At 43.6% G+C, this 18,009-nt stretch overlaps 2 protein-coding genes across 5 annotated transcripts; both read left to right on the plus strand.

Annotated features, from left to right (window-relative positions):
- Positions 1-3,196: 3,196 nt before the first annotated feature.
- LOC100825683 (transcription elongation factor SPT6-like) lies at positions 3,197-9,675 on the plus strand. Of its 3 annotated transcripts, none has more exons than XM_014897374.2 (16): positions 3,197-3,358; positions 3,475-3,570; positions 3,850-3,967; positions 4,085-4,151; positions 4,245-4,389; positions 4,477-4,615; positions 4,728-4,989; positions 5,075-5,263; positions 5,349-5,459; positions 5,546-5,914; positions 6,074-6,184; positions 6,286-7,065; positions 7,265-7,406; positions 7,510-8,687; positions 8,772-8,981; positions 9,128-9,675. In XM_014897374.2, the coding sequence occupies exons 1-16, from the start codon at positions 3,325-3,327 to the stop codon at positions 9,506-9,508; spliced, it is 4,332 nt and encodes a 1,443-aa protein (XP_014752860.1). In that variant the 5' UTR covers positions 3,197-3,324; the 3' UTR covers positions 9,509-9,675. The 3 variants fall into 3 exon arrangements, with proteins under 3 accessions (XP_014752860.1, XP_024312600.1, XP_010230023.2); XM_024456832.1 differs by having other exon boundaries at positions 4,731-4,989; XM_010231721.3 differs by having other exon boundaries at positions 4,245-4,383.
- A 3,428-nt stretch (positions 9,676-13,103) lies between these two features.
- Positions 13,104-15,004, plus strand: LOC100824219. 2 transcript variants are annotated; one of them, XM_003557404.4, is made up of 2 exons: positions 13,104-14,371; positions 14,610-15,004. In XM_003557404.4, exon 1 carries the CDS (start codon positions 13,340-13,342, stop codon positions 14,156-14,158), a length of 819 nt encoding a protein of 272 aa, XP_003557452.2. In that variant the 5' UTR covers positions 13,104-13,339; the 3' UTR covers positions 14,159-14,371; positions 14,610-15,004. The 2 variants fall into 2 exon arrangements, with proteins under 2 accessions (XP_003557452.2, XP_010228262.1); XM_010229960.3 differs by having other exon boundaries at positions 13,104-14,313.
- The last annotated feature ends 3,005 nt before the right edge of the window (positions 15,005-18,009 follow it).

Raw genomic sequence — 18,009 nt, forward strand, 5'->3', positions numbered from 1 at the left:
GTGCAGAAACTGGATTCCTAACTTTATAATTTTATTATAAAACTAGAATATATTTATTAAATGTGCATCAATTGCAAATGATACCTAGTAAAATTGCAACTAGGAACCCAAGGAAAAGCTAGTAAAAGAATTAATTATCAATTGCAACTTGGTAAATTTGGAATTGCAAAAGATAAGGTGCTGCAATTAAAGGAAAAAGGTAGTGCAATCTGAAAATGAGACTCAGAAATCGATATTAAAAGTGCAGCAATTGGAAAAGATAGATACATCATTCAAATAAAGGAAATATAGTCACAATATAGAGCGAGCGAGATGAAAAATTGAATGGAAACAAGTGGAGGAGGCAGTGCAATTGCAACCGAAAGGAAATATACAGAAGGCTGAATTGCAATAGTGCGGTTAGAAATTAAACATAGTGCAAAATTGAATGGAAACAAGTGGAGGAGGCAGTGCAATTGCAACTTGACAAACTATGATTGCAGCGATAGCATAGTGCAAAACTTGTACAGGAGAATGCAATTTCAGTATAGATAATCATTTTATAAAGAATGACGAAGAAGACTAGAATTTCAACGATTCTAAGGGTGCAAAAACAAGCGCTACACTTAGGACAGAATTCATAATGGCTAATGAATATCAAGCAATTAAATTGCAGAACAAAAATGGATAAAGCTAAGATTGCAGTAGAGGGAAACAATGCGATAAAATTTTTACAAGAATTGCAATTCAATAGATTCCATAATTCACAAAAGCAAAAAATCAAACTCTAGAAGCCTATTATTTTTGACATAGCTACTGTTGCACCACAAAAAGAGGTGCAATTTCATTGATAATATAGTGCAATTACATAGATCATAGATCAACAAAAAAGGGAAACCATGGAAAAGATGTTGTAGATTGGACTAACAAAATTGTACCTGAAAAGCTCTTCCATGAGCTAGAGAAACAGGAAACCCCACTCCTACCCACCCACATTTATGCACATCATTTCTCTAGGGCCAGCATAGACATACTCTGAAGCCCCACGACAAACTCTTGATCAAGAGGACATATCCTAAATGATCAGAGAGAAACTGCATAATTCAAGACAAAAGGCAGTGCAATCAGGAAGTGAAACTGAATCTGATACATAGAACACCCTAGAAAAGCATACTACAGCTAGCCAGTTTCATTAAGAAACCTCTAGAGACATGTATCAGCAAACGAATATTTTCCAGATTGGTTTCAAAATAGACACAAGTTTACAAAATCAAGTAGGGGTACAATTAGTTTAGCTTAACCCTAGAAATAGAAAAGAACCATAAAATGAAAATATGTTAGATTAGTTTCATTCAAATGGAGATGTAGGATTTCAAAATCAAGTAGGGTACAAATAGTCCTTGGGTAGTACTTAGCTTTAGTAGGAAAAGCACCAACAACACATAATGCAAAGTACCGAAGAACCACTTAAATATGACTTGAATGAATGCTACAACTAGTATGAGTTCAGAAACATCAGCACAAAGGACCAAATTCAAACACACAAATCGGCCAAAAACACAAACCGCCAACGGGGGGAATGAGCATCAAAACCTCCCTGGCTAGTGCGTGACTCCTGACTGCTGCAAACGCAAAAGCGTAGCCAAAGAAAATGAAACACAAAAGCTCGAGGAATCAACCTAGAACTACCATTTCGACAGGGGTTTCAAGGGACAGGGAATGAAGGACTCACCATGAGGGGCGAATAGACTACGCCGCCGCCGACACACCTTTCCTCTACTCACCAAGAGATAAAGCAAAAAGCCATGATATATAGAATCCATGATTGCAACTGTAGATTGCAACATTGGAATTGCAACAGCAGTAGGAGTGCAATTACAAATTTATTGTAGTGAAATGTTAAAATAATTCTAGGATGAATACGAGCAAAATACATAGAACCCAAGATTGTGAGTGCAGCTTGCTAGCACTGGAATTGCAACGGCAGTAGGGATGCAAGTACAAATTGATGACAATGCAATTTTAAAAATAAAATCTATAATGAAAACAAGCAAAAAATCCAGAACCTAAAATTGCCATTGCACATTGCCAGCATTGAAATTTGAAACAGTCGTAGGGATGCAATTACAAATCGATGGCTGCAGTTTGAATTGAACACAGTACCTGTGGTTTTTGAGTGATTATCAACCACTTCAATTCCCTGGGAAGCTACATCAACGTGCAACAAAGTAGCAGATTAGTATTTAGAGGAGAAATAGAGGAGACAGAGAAAAGAAATGAGGGAACAGAGAAGAGAGAGGTACAGAACATGTAGGAGAGAGGGGAAGGAGAAAGCTGACCTGCTCGAGTGCTTGGCGGCGAGGGAGCAGAAGGGTCCGCGATGGCGGAGGTCAGAGATGTGGATGGCAGGAGCAGAAGGGGTTGTCTAGATGGCGACGAGCAGGAGGGGCGGTGAGGGCGGCGAGCGAGCGGCGGCCCAGCACAACAACTGGGACGACGCAGGAGCGGGGACGGGGATGGGACGCGAGGATAGCAGGGTGCTGCGCCGTTGCCGACAGACTGCTCGCGGGCGTAGCAGGGCGGCGGCTGGCGTCGACGACGAGTCCGCGGCGCGTCGGCACCAGGGACCGACCAGCCGAATCCCCCACCCCCTCCCACCCAAGCCGAATCCCCGCCGTCCTCTCGAGCGCTCTGCCCAGCAAAATGGGGAGAAGAGGGTGTGAGCCTGCGAAGGAGCAGTCGGAGGAAAAAAAAGCCAGAAAACCAAAAAGATAGACACAGCTACGACCCGAATCTCAAAGACGATGGAGTGGCCAACAGTGTCGCCTGCTTTGAAAGACAAAAGCAGGCGCCTGGTGTATAGCAAAACTGTAAAATTATTGGGCACATGATACCTATAGATTGTCTGTTGGAGAACTTTTTTTTTCTGTCCGTGTCTAAAAAACGGTTTTTGACCGAAAGCCCTATTTTATATCATCTGTTGGAGATGCTTTAAGAAAGTTTATAGTTTATACCAGTATCCGATCCCGTGAGTAACATCGTGAGGTGTAGGTACTGTATTTTACAGATTTTGAATTCATGAGTTCAATTTGTATTGTTCTGAAAATCACGGCCGGCTAAATAGCCCGATACAAACTCTGTTACGAGTATTAATTCGAATTCGACGAACCTCACATCTGCGACACCCGATGCCTACATAATAACGTGGCTGCAACCCGGCCCCCGTGGAGGGCGAAGCTGCGTATCGACCCAAGTCTAGAGCCGCCACATTATAGGGCAAGCCGCTCTCGGCTCTCGCTCTATCGCTCTTCCGCCCGCTTGCTTGCGCCGCCGGCCTCGTCGACAATGGGTGGGCGCACGGTGGAATCTGACGAGGAAGGTACGCGATTTCGTTGCTTTCGAGTCGTTTGGTGCCCTCCACTCGGCGGGAGGTTAGTTTCGTTTCGTTTTCTGACGGAGAATTTGGTGCCTTGTTGTTGGAACCGTCCATGGCAGATTGCTCTGTGGAGGCCTACGAGGAGGATCAGCGCCCGCGTAGGAGAGACGGGGACGAGGATATGGAAGACCGGGACAACAGCGACGATGAGGAAGGTAATTTCGGTGGGTTGGGTTCGTTTTGCAGAATTTGTGTTTTGGCTTTTTTTTTCTCTGATCCCAACTGTACTTTAATACTCCCTCTCAAAATAAGTGACGTGGAATTGTATAGACTCTTATACAAATCCACGTCACTTAATTTGGGACGGATGGAGTAGTATATTAGGATTGGAATGGAATTCAATAAAATTTTGAACTACTTTCCTTTTCCGATTGAATTGTCCTTTTACTTGTGGTATCGAGTTGGTATGACTGTAATGTGCTGAAATTGTTTAGAGGAGGGCCAGGATGAGTACGAGAGGGATGACTTCATTGTGGATGATACTGACGAGGAGGAAGAGGAAGAGAGGGTCAGTGATGATGAGAGACGGAAGAAGAAAAGGAAAAAGAAGAGGTGCATATAGTTTATTTTGTTGGGAAACATAAACATAAATTAATTTCTAGAAAGTAGAAACATAAAATAAGTTCCTCCAAAATAAGCTCCGATCCTCAAGTTCAAATATGTGCCCAGCGAACCAGCCAAGCTTGAGGAGGATGAGATCAGGATGCTCGAGGAGAATAATGGCTGCATCAAGCATGTAAGCTTGCAGATAATATTATGGTGTCTTCCTCGGACTTTCCTGCTCAACTTTTTTGTGTTTCTTGATATTAAGCATTTCGGCTTACTGCAGCGAAACAAACTTAAGCGCTTGAGGAAGGCAGGGAGCGAATCTGAAATGGATGGCCCTTCAGGCTTCTCAGGTGTTGACAGGGCAGGAAAAAAGGCAACTGCCGAGGAGAAACTTGAATATTCCTTGTTTGGTGATCAAGGTACATGTAAGTACAATACAAGCGTACGGTTCCCTTTTGCCTGAAGAAAATTGCTCCTCTAAATTTTCATTTGCTGCAATGCCGTTTCTGCAGATCAGCCCCTTGAGGATGTTCTGGAGGAGGATCAGCAATCAGAGGACGATGAGGTTGGTGAAGATTACATCGACGATGAAATGGCAGGTTTCATTGTAGACGATGATGAAGAAATTGGTGGGAACGGCCAAGTTGTAAGGTATGCCAACTGTTTCTTTTTCATATTTTCTTGCTAACTGGTTTTTTATCTCTGCACAAATTATATATATGAGACCATGATTTATGTGTGCATGCCTTCTCTTATATGGTAGAAGCAAGAAGCTCAAAAGAAAGCCACTACGACAAGCTGTAGGAATATCATCATCTGCATTGCAAGATGCGCATGATATATTTGGTGATGTTGATGAGCTTTTAGCACAAAGAAAGCAAGATCTTCAGAGTGATCCTGCTAATTCTGGCAAGTTGAGCGGCAACATGCTCGAAGATGAGTTCGAGCCAGCTATTCTTGCAGATAAATACATGACACCAAAAGATGATCAGATTAGAGCAACTGATGTACCTGAGAGGATTCAGGTAAGTTCTAGCTAACACACTTGAGAGGCAGTTTTGACATCCCTTGATAATGCATGCCTAAAATAATTCATTACTACTTTGGCAGCTGTCTGAAGAATTAACTGACGATCCTCGAAGGGACAACACAAGGATAGAGGAAGAAAGTGTATGGATACACAGCCAACTCATTGGTGATGGATGTCTGTCCTTTTTTGGCAACGAGCGAGTGAACAGAGAGATTAACCAAGAGGACATTGCGAATGTCTTGACCATGTTACATGTGAACAAATTCGAAGTATGGAAAACATAATTACGAGCTAGTTCTTTGCATGATTCTTATGCTTTCTCTGCTGACATAGTTTCTATATATTACTTGTTAGATTCCGTTCATTGCTACATATAGGAAGGAGAGTTGCCCGAGTCTGCTAAAGGACCATGATGCCAATGAACATGAGAATGAAGACGGGACAAAGATAATAAGGTGGCATAAGGTAACTATTCATTACTAGACATTGGTGCATCTCCCTCCTTAATTAAGATTTTACGGTCGTTGATGCATTTTTTGTGTTCCTTTTAGCTGCTTTGGGCTGTTCAGACCTTAGACAGAAACTGGCTTCTCCTTCAGAAGCGAAAGAATGCTTTGAAGGCGTACTATGAAAAAAGATTCGATGATGAGAAACAAAGAATAGATGATGGATTATCAAATCGGCAACTTTGCTACTCTATCATCGAATTATTAAAGGATGCAAAATCTGAGAAAGAGGTGGAGGATGTTGATGCGAAATTCAATTTACATTTCCCTCCTGGTGAAGTTAGAGACTTTAAGCGACCAAAAAGGAAAACCTTGTACAGTATTTGCCGCAAGGCAGGGTTATGGGAGGTTGCTAACCAATTTGGCCGGAGTGCTGAGCAATTAGGCCATCATCTAACGTTAACGAGGATACCAGTACGTGATCTAAGCTCCCCACTTTGCGATGACCATTTTTGGAACATTACTGCATACAAAACTTATCCTTTGTCTGAATATGACTTTATAGCTTTCTAAATCTACTGTACAGAAGAAACAAAACCAGATTTTTACACCTTATCTTCATTGCTTTTTTAGGAAGCTGGCGAGCTTGACGGCATGAAAGGTTCACCTGAAGAGGTTGCTGCAAATTTCACAAGTGCTATTTTTGAAACCCCGCAAGATGTTCTCCGGGGCGCCAGACACATGGTATAGTACTCTATCTCTCTAACAATTTCGACCAATCTTTATAGTCTAGAAGCCTCAGTTGAGCTAGGTTACTGAATTTCGCTTGTTCTTTGTCTTAACAGGCAGCAGTTGAGATCAGTTGTGAGCCTGTTGTAAGAAAGCATATCAGGAGCATCTTCATGAATAAAGCTGTTGTCTCAACAAGCCCCACACCTGAGGGAAATTTGATCAAAGATTCATTTCACCAACTATCAAGCGTTAAGTGGCTGCGAAATAAACCACTAAACAAGTTTGTAGATGCACAGTGGCTTCTTATTCAGAAAGCAGAGGAAGAAAAGCTCCTCAAGGTTACTGTTAGATTACCAGAGGATGTGGAGGAAGAGCTTATGTCTGAGGCACGTGAGAACTATCTAAGTGACTGTGTCAGCAAGTCTGCACAAATGTGGGATGAACAACGGAAGATGATACTGGATAACGCCTTCTTCAGTTTACTTCTTCCATCAATGGAAAAAGAAGCTCGATTTATGTTGACGGCAAATGCGAAAAATTGGCTCCGTATGGAATATGGTAAACAGTTCTGGAACAAGATTTCTGTTGCTCCTTGGAAGAAGAAGGATGCTGATACTCATCTGGATCAGGAATCAGAGTTGAGAGTTATGGCTTGCTGCTGGGGTCCTGGGAAGCCAGCAACCACATTTGTAATGTTAGACTCATCAGGAGAATTGGTTGATGTTTTATATGCTGGTTATGTCAGTTCTAGATCTCAAGGTGCTGCTGAGCAGCAGCGAAAGAAGGATGACCAGCAGCGAGTTTTGAAGTTTATGACTGACCATCAACCACATCTTGTATGTCTAGGAGCATCAAACTTGAATTGCAAACAACTCAAGGATGATATTTATGAGGTACCCTTTGATCTTATTTATTTGTAGGTAAATCCGTTTCTAATCAGATTAGGACAAGTACACTGTACCTGTTTGTAATTATACACTAAATTCGTTTGAGAACTTTTAGACACATGTAGATTGCTTTGTGGAAGTTCTTTCTAAAGTGTTATATTATTCTGCTTCTGGATTTTAAACTTGTATTTATCATGGCATTTAGGTTATTTTTAGAATTATAGAAGACCATCCAAGAGATGTGAACCAACAGATGGACAATTTCAGCATTTTCTACTGTGATGAATTTGTTCCTCGCTTGTACGAGAACTCTTGGGTATCTTCAGATCAGCTGCCTGGCCAATCAGGTATAGTACCTTACCTAGATTAACTGTTTTAGCTATGCTGAAATTCTGATCAAGAACCTTATAAACAATTTTCTCTCTACTTATCTAACTTGAGTATACATAGGTATTGTGAAGCGGGCTGTAGCGCTTGGTCGGTACTTGCAGAACCCATTAGCGATGGTTGCAACACTCTGTGGACCTGGAAAAGAGATACTGTCATGGAAACTACACCCGCTGGAACGATTCCTTACTCCTGATGATAAGTATGAAATTATCGAGCAAGCAATGATGGATGCGACAAGTCAGATAGGTTTCGATGTTAATCTTGCTGCTAGCCATGAGTGGCATTTCTCAACTTTGCAATTCGTACCTGGTCTGGGGCCACGTAAAGCTTCGGCTTTGCAGAGAGAGTTGGTTAGACAAGGGTCCATTCTTAGCCGCAAGGAGCTTGTAAATCCTCTAGGCAGGAAAGTTTTCATGAATGCTTCTGGGTTTTTACGTGTCCGGCGAAGCGGTGCAATTGCAGCTACTACTGATGTCATTGATCTGCTTGAGGACACAAGAATCCATCCTGAATCATATGCATTGGCAAAGAATTTGGCGAAGGATGTCTATGCCGAGGATGCACCATCGCGTGAAGCGAATGATGGGATGGACATGGACAACGATGATCAGCAAGAGATGGCAATTGAGCACGTAAGGGAAAGGCCACAGATGCTAAAAGCTCTTGACATTGACGAATGGATGAGAAGTATTCCAGAAGAGTTCAACAAAAGGGAAACGTTGCTCGACATAAAGAGGGAACTCCTGTGTGGTTTTTCTGATTGGAGGACCCCCTATGCTGAGCCAATTCCAGACGAGGAATTCTGGATGCTCTGTGGTGAAACCGAGGACAGCATATCAGATCAAAGGATTGTTCAAGTGACCGTCCGTAATATACAAGAGAACAGAATTATTTGCACCTTTGATTCTGGCTTAAAAGCCATAGTTACGGAGGACAATTATCCTGATGGTGCAGAATCACTGCAGTTAAAGGAAGGTGATGTATTAACTGGCAAAATTAAGAATGTGAATAAAAACAGGTTCCTGGTTTACTTAACATGCAAGGCCAGTGACATGAGGACAAAACCATTCTCCCCAAGTAACCAAGATCCGTACTATCATGAACAACCAGACATGATGACTTCGAAGAACGAGAAAGATAAGGCTGACAAACAAAAACAAATTGTGAAGAAATATTTCAAGCCCCGGATGATTGTTCATCCCAACTTTCAGAACCTGACAGCTGAGGAAGCGATGCAGGTTTGCTCCACTCTCTTTGATCTGCCTTTCCTTATTTTTGTCTTGTGATAATATCTGATCTGATACTCTTTTTTGTCAAAACAGTTGTTATCAGAGAAAGAGCCTGGCGACAAGGTCATTCGGCCCAGTTCCAGGGGGCCATCGTTTCTAACACTCACCCTGAAATTTTCTGATGGCGTGTATGCACACAAGGAGATAATTGAAAGTGGAAAGGATCAGAAAGATATGACGAGTTTGCTTCGCCTTGGAAAGACACTAACCATTGATGGTGAAACTTTTGAAGATCTTGATGAGGTTGGTAAAATTTCTGCAGTATTTTTTCTGCAGCCCATAGAAACTAGCTAGATGCAATTCTATTTACCTTGTTGCACTTATAATGTTATTCTGTCATGTCTAGCTAGCTGATTGATCTTCCATGTTTACAAATACATATAATCCAGGTAATAGACAGATACGTGGATCCTTTGGTATACTACCTGAAAAGCATGCTGTCTCACCGCAAATTCAGGAAGGGGCTGAAAAGCGAGGTTGATGATATGGCAAGAGCAGAGAAGGCAGAAAATCCTAGGAGAATAGTTTATTGTTTTGGCATGTCTCATGAACATCCAGGCACCTTTATATTATCCTACATTAGGAGTACAAATCCACATCACGAGTACCTTAGGTTAAACCCAAGGGGCTTCAGGTTTCGGAAGAGGGACTTCGACAGTATTGATCGCCTCGTGTCATATTTCCAGAAGCATATTGACAGGCCGCCGCCGGACGCTGGTCCATCAGGGCGGAATGTTGCTGCAATGGTGCCTATGAAGAATTCAGCTTAGTTGGCTTAGATATTTGGACGCAACTATATATTGGTACCTGTGTATAAGGGGCTCGGTGCAAAGCAAACCACGGCTGTTTTTAACGGTAGATATATGCATTCGTATATAGTGTATTGTTTCTTGATGTCTCTTGCTTCCGTCATCTCAATGTTACTTTTGGCCGTCAAGTTTCGCATCGCACTTTCTAGTGTCATGCATGCTTTGTGTGATGTGCATAGGATTATTTGCCGAGTAGGGAAAGCAAAGCCAGACTACTGATTTTGCCATATTGTTTCTTTTGTTTCCATTCTTCGTAACATTTTTTTTCTTAATATAAAGGAAAACGCATTTAACGACTATTGATTGAGACGAAATCGCATGGAAGCACCTTAAACTTGACGGGCATGTTCACTTTCATCCATTAAATTGCAAACTTGAAAAGTGAGACGTTAGAATTGACGTAGTGGTCCACTTTAGTCAAAATCGTTGAATTTGAGCTTTAAACCAACCATGCTTGCAGCCGAGCTGGATATGGCAGGCTCGGCAGGGCCCTTGTCGCAATTTGCTTGGGTGATGGAAATTTTCTTTCACCCTCCCTAATTTCCAGTTGCGCCGCCCTCTGCTCCTCCATTGAACTCGTCGATGCTGCTGCAGCAGTTGCCGTTGTCGTTTCCGTCGATGCCACCGATGCCGGGGCTAAAGTGGGATCAATGGCAAGGGAAGCGACTCTATCATGTCCTAGCCCCGAGACGATGAGAGCATATCCTTCACAGGGAGACGTCTAGGAGAGCATCTTGTGAATTTGGAGTTTTTGATGGACCAAATGCTAAGGCTAGAATTTGAACTTGAAGTGAAGGTGGAAGAACATAAGAAGCAGCAACATGAGATAAAGAGGAAGAATAAGGAGCCGAAGCAAGAGGTGGAGAAGATCCCGAGAATGTATGTGACAGCACTGAGTGTTGCAATCTCACTAGCATTTGCGTTGGCACTTGTGTGTGCTTAAATAGTTTGTGTGCCCTTGTGTGTGCTTAAATAGTGTATGTATCTAGGTTTGTCTTTCTAGATGTGTACTCACTCTGGAATAACAAACTGTGCAATCTATCTTTGTCTGTGTACTCGCTCTGGAAAGACTAACAATCCATCCACAAAAGAAGACATCATGATGTATTTCTATACTAAAATGATCACCATATGAAACTTCACTGATCATTTTAGTAAGAAATATATTAAAAGATGACAATGGCAGAATATGATGTACAAACCTATTTCAATTAACAATACACCAGATTATTTAAACACAAATTAAACAAGATTGATGACCATCCTCTGTACAAATCATTTCAACAGAGAATAATCAAGATTTATAACCTTTCCTCTATACATGATACATGATTTAAATTTGCAATGTACATGTTATTCGAAAGATGGCGCCTAAATCATATAAATAACAAATCATGGGCTTGATTTTGAGATAAAAGTGTCAGCTTTGCAAAAATTCAAAACCACAAAAAACAGTAAATCCCATCATCTGTTCCTCTTCTCCAAGCCGTCAACCAATACACAATCTAGTCAACTTGTAACAAATTCAGGCAATCCATGAGCCTAGTTTTCCATATAATATATATCTACCATCATAGTTATCTATGACCGTCCGATCATTGACACGCATAAACCTCCCAAAACCCCAAGTATATATGTACAAGATGAAACAGACGAGGGGAATCAAATATCGACATCCATAGGTTCACGACCTGGTTGTCATCGCCGCGATTCCATTTCCGCAGTTCGGGTGACGCTGGCAGTGCCGCTTCATGGTGGTGGTCTGCGATCGCCTCTCCGTTGCTTCAAGTTCTCCTGACGGTGTAACAGAGGATGAAGGAGGGAGCCGATTGAAGAGTAGGGAGGGGTTTTTGTGAAAAAAAGAAGCATACTGCCTCTTCCGAGCATGTGTATGTGTGTGTGTGGGGGGGGGGGGGGGGGGTTGGATTGGAGCACTAAATGTCTAGGTCCGGGGGGGAGGGGGGGAGGGTCGAAAGAAAATTCCCATCACCCAAAAAATTGCGAAAAATTATTCTAATTTTTTTTGCGAAAATGATCCCACCGAGCCCGCCATGTTCAGCTCAGGATTTAAGCCCAAAGTTGTTGAGTTGGACAGTACTGAATCATCGCGCCAAATTTAATGTCATGTTTTTTTTATGTTTGTGACTTAATGAAAGAAAATTAACACGTTTGCCAAGTTCAACATCATCATGTAATTTTCTCATTGATTAATCTTCTATATCTAAGTAGAAGCAACCCACTACTTGATTTCTCTAAACATGCAAGCATGCCACATCATCACATAATTAATTTATTCAGACATATTTAGTGGAAAACTCGTACTTTTGCACGTGCATGTCAAGTTATTCCCACTAAGTGCAGAATGTACCATTTTATTATATGTTTTCAATTTTGAATACTCTTTATATTAACTAAAAATTTCCGCAACAACCTGCGGGGCATCATCTAATTCACACAACGGCGCTACTATTATTATTTATGTAAATGAACATTCGACACGTGCGTAGTAGCTTGTTTTAGAAAGCTGGAGGAAAGGCGGTCTGTTGCGAGTTGGAGGAAGGAGTCGTCGCCACCGGTGCCGGTCATGAGCTATGAGGATTTGCCGCCTCCGTCCTCATGGTGGAACCGGTTAGGTCTGAGAGACTGAGGCTGGGAGATTTTGAGCATGGTCTTTAGGCAACCAATACACAATCTAGGGTGCGTTCTTTTCGGATTCTAGGACCGGCTTCTCCTAGAAGCTGCCCTCACCTAACTTGCTGGAGAAGCCGCATCACAAATTTAGCTAGACTTCCAAAGTAGTTTAGGCCAAACTAGTTTGGTAGCCTAATCAAATTTAGGTGGCGGCTTCTCCAAGAAGCTGGAGGAAGGCAGCTTCTCGGAGAAGCCGGTCCAGGAAGCCGAAAAGAACTGGCCCCTAGTCAATGCGTAACAAATTCAGGCAATCCATGAGCCTAGTTGTCCATATAATATCTACTATCATAGTTATCTATGACCGTCCGATCATCGACAGCCAGAAACCTCCCAAAACCCCAAGTATGTACAAGATGAAACAGATGAGGGTAATCAAATATCGACATCCATAGGTTAACGACCTGGTTGTCATCGCCGCGATTCCATTTTCGCAATTCCGGTGTCGCCCACGGTGCCACTTCACGGTGGTGGTCTGCAATCGCCTCTCCGTCGCTTCAACTTCTCTTGACGGTGTAACTCAGGCCTGAGGTGTAACATACTGCCTCTCCGGAGCAGGTGTGTGGTGGCGTGTGGGTGGGTGGGGGTGGGGGGGGGGAGGGTTCGTGGCTTGGAGCCCTAAATGTTTAGGTCCGTGGAGGGTTGAAAGAAAATTCCCATCACCCAAAAAATTGCGAAAAGATCCCGCCGAGCCCGCCATGTTGATTTAAATCCAAAGTTGTTGAGTTGGATAGTACTAAATAATCACACCAAATTTAATGTCCTATTTTTTAAATTTGTAACTTAATGAAAGAAAATGAACACGTTTGCCAAGTTCAACGTCATCATGTAATTTTCTCGTTGATTAATTCACACAACGGCGCTAGTATTATTTATGTAAATGAACATTCGACACGTGCGCAGTAGCTTGTTTTAGAAGGTGACTCTGCTTTAGGCGTTCTTTCACAATTATTGTGGCTATCGGTGTGTGACGCGTGGCTGGACGCGTGTAGTGACGTAGCTCCGCGTCCTCGCTTCGCCTTCCTTCCAGGGGCCCCTTCCCCTTCCGCCGCCTCCACCCTCTCCCGTCCAACGCCAGAACCCAAACCCCAACGATTCAGCGCGATGAACCCGTCAGAGAGTCCCCACCTGCCGCCGCCGCCGTGCCGGAGCTACTCGACGAGCTCATCCTCGAGATCCTCTTCCACATCCGGCCGGACCGGCCCGAATGCCTTGTCCGCGCCTCCTGCATCAGCAAGGAATGGCGCCGCCGCCTTCTGCCTCCGCTACCGCGACTTCCACCGCACGCCCCCCATGCTGGGCTTCCTCTACAGCGAGCTGCCTAGGGGGCAGCACCACAGCCGCGTCCGCTTCGCCCCTACCACAGCCTTCCGCCCGCACAGCACCCCGTGCCGCGATTGGTCCGTCATCGACGCCCGCCACGGCCGTGTGCTCTTCTACGACGCTAGGTGCCACGACCTGGTCGTCTGGGACCCCACGACAGACGGCCGGCGCCGGGCGCCCTTGCTGCACTACGACATCCATTTCGCGGTGCTCTGCGCCACGGCCGGCTGCGACCACCGCAGCTGCCGCGGTGGTCCCTTCGTCGTGGTGCTCCTGGGAAAGCACGAAGGCGCCGTGCACATGTGCGCGCGTGTCTACTCGTCCGAGGGAGGTGCCTGGAGTGACGCAGCCTCCGTCGAGCACCCAGATGCCGCCGCCAACTTCCCAGCAGTCCGCGGCGTCCTTGTTGAGAAAACATTCCCTGGGGAACCAGAATCATGGGGTACGACATGGACAACCAGACTAGCGACTAAATGTGATCGACAAGCCACCTGGGTTCAAGGGGCTTGGTGCCCTCATAGCGCTGGAGGATGGCATGCAGGGCAAGCTGGGACTTGCCATACTGCAACTACACCTATGGTTGAGGACGGACGGTGGTAACGAAGATGTGGCCTGGAAACAAGACAGTGCTCCCTGTTCATGGTGTCTTGACAAACCCCGATGTGGTTGGCTTTGCTGACAGCGTTGCTGTCGTTTTTATAAGCACAAATGTGGGATTGTTCACAATTGAGCTCAAGTCAAATCGAGTCCAGAAGGTATCCAACAGGGCTGTCCAACATTTTGTCATCCCCTACACAAGTTTCTATACTCTAGGTACTGAAGTGTGGAAGTTTTTTCAATCTCATATGCGCCTTGTTCCACCTACCTTGCTAAGTTGCGTTTGGTTAAAATTTGCTTAGAGAAATGTTTTTCGCTCCAACGTTTTACAGATAATTACTGAAATTGGCTAGAGCTAACTAGGAATCTTGTCAACGTTTCAATTTCGTATCTAATAGGTGCAAGTGCAGAGCTATGACATGCTTATAAGCTTTATGAATTGCATCTTCTGCAGATCATGTGACATGAAGACTGTCACCGCCTTGAGGGTGTGGTGGCACCCATTAACAAAGAGGTGCTGCAGGTGTTTCGTTTTCAGGTTGACTGCTTAAGTTGAACAAAGTCGTCATGGTCAATGCTGGTATGTAGAAAATGCTTAAGTAGTCGCTGTCAATATATGAACCGTTGTTTATGTAAGACATGATGGTCAGTTTGTACTGCCTGAAGTTTATGTAAGACATAATCGTCAGTTAGTATTGTTTGTTGTTGAGCTGCTCAAGGTTGTGGCCTGAAATCTTTCAGATTTACATTTTTTTTCTTATAGTAGATTATTTAATACTTGTCAGCCTCACATGGCCTGTTTGTTGTTGAGCTGCTCAAGGTTGTGGCCTGAAATCTTTCAGATTTACATTTTTTTTCTTATAGTAGATTATTTAATACTTGTCAACCTCACATGGAACTGACATATGCCCTGCTGAAAATGAACCTCTTGGTTTAGCTTCGACACCATTTTGTGAAAGAGATTTGCCTACTTAGTAAATCAGGAGCCTATTGAATCATACGCTTGGATTTTCGAAGTGGAAGTATGTTAGTTATGGTAAAAATTCAGTGCACTGAGTTGCTATTGGATAAAAATGGAAGTATGGTGCAGATTTGAAATTTTGGTTGAAAATGTCAACAGACAACAAAATATATTGCTGGGTTGAACTGGTTAACTATCTAATTGGTTCTTTGTTCCTCAAAGAGTTTTACAAGAATTTTTATTTAGCGAGGCTGATACCTGGACTCCACTTTTCATTTTTCTGGACAAAGTTACATGTTGTATCTGCATTATATCCCCAGAAATAGTTATAGGCTTATAGCCCTTTTAAGCTACGGGCCAGATTTTGCATTTCTGTATACCTAAAACAAAGCTTATTTCATATCCTGCGAGCCTGCATGGAATTGATATAGGAATCTAGTATCCCCTTGAGAAATATTTAGTTGCAATATCACTTACCGAAGCAGATTTACCTAAGCATTGTGCTGAAAAAAATCCAGGCATATACACTCTGAACTGAAAAATGTTCTAGTTGAGTATCTCACGTTGAATAAACTGAAAAATGACCTAGACAACCTGGAGGTGTAATTTGGATGATCTTATTCTTGCACTAGTTCTATTAGATTGTTTTCAACTACATCTATTCTGCACAGAGGAAGAATTATCTAAAGGCACGGTAACAGAGGTGATAGAGCCGGGTGAGGCCTTACAGTGATCCATGCATGGAAGGATTAGTGAGTGAGTTCTCTGTCAGCATCCTTGTTAGACCTTCAGATTTAGTTATTATGGTGGATAAAATCATGGGCTAGTACAAATGTTGTAGGTGTAGACAGTAGACTCATTGGCCACTTCCATTCTTGGAGGAGATGGTCTTATGAATAAAACTTGAACCATGTTTTGGTGCCACAAAATTGTCATCTGCCGCTCTCAGAATTTTTGTGGGTTTTACTCTTGTTTTTATTTATGCTACAGTTGTTACTAAAGATCTCGTGGTATTGAATGGTACAACTTGCATTCTTGACATTTTTCCAAAGTGGCATTATCTTATGGTATAGCAAGGATGAAATCTGAAAAGCCTGATAAAACCGAAGAAGCATTTGTCTATAGTGGTGTTATACTACATGTGTTTCTTACCTGCATGTGCCATCTAGCCAATGGAGTGACTTTTTTTGACCAACTTCCATTGGTGTCCTCTAATTAATCATTATGCAGAATTATCTGGATGTTCCATTGGTAGCTTCAGGAATGAATTAAATGTCAGGAACTTGGCAAAGGCTAACCCATATAGCATGCTAATTTGCCTGTGCAATTTGGTTAACCACCGACCTGTTAATCGGAGCTAAAGTGCTGGGCCGTTTGAAATCTGGTCTATAATTTCATAAGAATTGAAGTAACAGAACAGGAAACGCAAGTGGGCAAGAAAGAGGCACAGACACGACATCTGCTACATAGACATCGCCTTAATGATATGTCTGCATCGTGTGGTTCTCCCGTACAAAACAAAAATATCAATTTGAATGCCTTCTCAACTTAGAAGTAACTCGCTTCGCTAGGGTAGAGCCAAATGAAATTAGCTAGCCCCTTAATTTTCAACAAATTAATCACTTCACAAAACGTTTTGCCAACCCTTTCCAAGCATGATTTGGGCTGTTTTTAAGCATTTTCGCCCGTGGTGCAGTGCGAGAACCCCGCCGTCACCCTTGTCCACATGGCTGCCTCCGAGAAGAAGGCCTCCCACTCGAACTCGATCCATGGTGGGGCGGGAATCACCGGAGTCGGGAGCAACGACTTGATCCAGCCGGATCCGGGGATGAATTTACGAGCGATCATTTTGTGCTCTGTTCCGGTGCTGCTGCTGTTACTTGGGCTTCTGCCGTATGCCTTTGGACGGGCAACCCATCGCCCGGTTGTGGGCAATGACGCTCGTGCTTTCCTCATACATAATCTCTTCTTCGTCATGTTCGTCTGCACGTCGCTGTGCCCTTTCACCGTCTTGACTCGTATCTCGGAGAGGCGGCCTCCTGCTCGCCCATTCGGCAACCATCCAGATCGGCACCTGCTGCGGAGCTTGCATCCTGCTGCTCTACACGGCCTTTGCATGCTGCCGAATACTTGGGGTACGTTCAGCCACCGCCTGCATATCGGGGCCGAGGGAGCCAGCGGCCGCAAGCCCAACCTGATTTCTCAAGCGAATTCCATGCTCATCTACACTCGTACGGGGTCCAGCCTGCCAGTTTTTTCGGTTGTATGGGGTGGGGGGTGGGGTTCCTAGCGGCCGCCCACAAAGGGCTACTCTTACCAAAATTTACATATATTGCAGACTAAAACAAGCACGTTATTTAATTAAGTTTTGAATCACAATTCAATTAGACAAATAACAAGAACTAAAAGTTTCTTCTAAGTCTCCACAAACGCTCGACCAGATCATCTTGAAGTTTCTGATGAGTACCAGCGTCTCGAATTTCCTGGCACCTGGCGAGGAAAGCAGCTATGGCGGCCGGCACACGATGATCAACATCGGCTAGAGGACCCATCCATTCATAAGGTTCAGTGTCATACACGAACATTTCCGCTCGCTCTCAATTATCATGTTGTGCATGATCACACATGCAGTCCCTAGTTTTGAAAACCGGACCGGTGATCGAACCGGCGAAGCTCTCGGTTCCGGTTTTTCTGGTCGAATCGCCGGTGCACCGGTTGAACCGGTTAGGTTTTTTAGGTATAAAATAATGTATTTTTAGTTTAATATCGGTCCAGCCCAACTGGCAACACGGCCTCCAACTGCCAAAAGGCCCAGGTGGAAACAGTGGCCCATCAAGGATAGGCCCAACGTTCTAAATGGTTAAAAAGAGCATTTTCCTACATTGGTAAGCAA

Source organism: Brachypodium distachyon, chromosome 1, assembly GCF_000005505.3.
Source record: "Brachypodium distachyon strain Bd21 chromosome 1, Brachypodium_distachyon_v3.0, whole genome shotgun sequence".
Lineage (NCBI taxonomy): Eukaryota > Viridiplantae > Streptophyta > Magnoliopsida > Poales > Poaceae > Brachypodium > Brachypodium distachyon.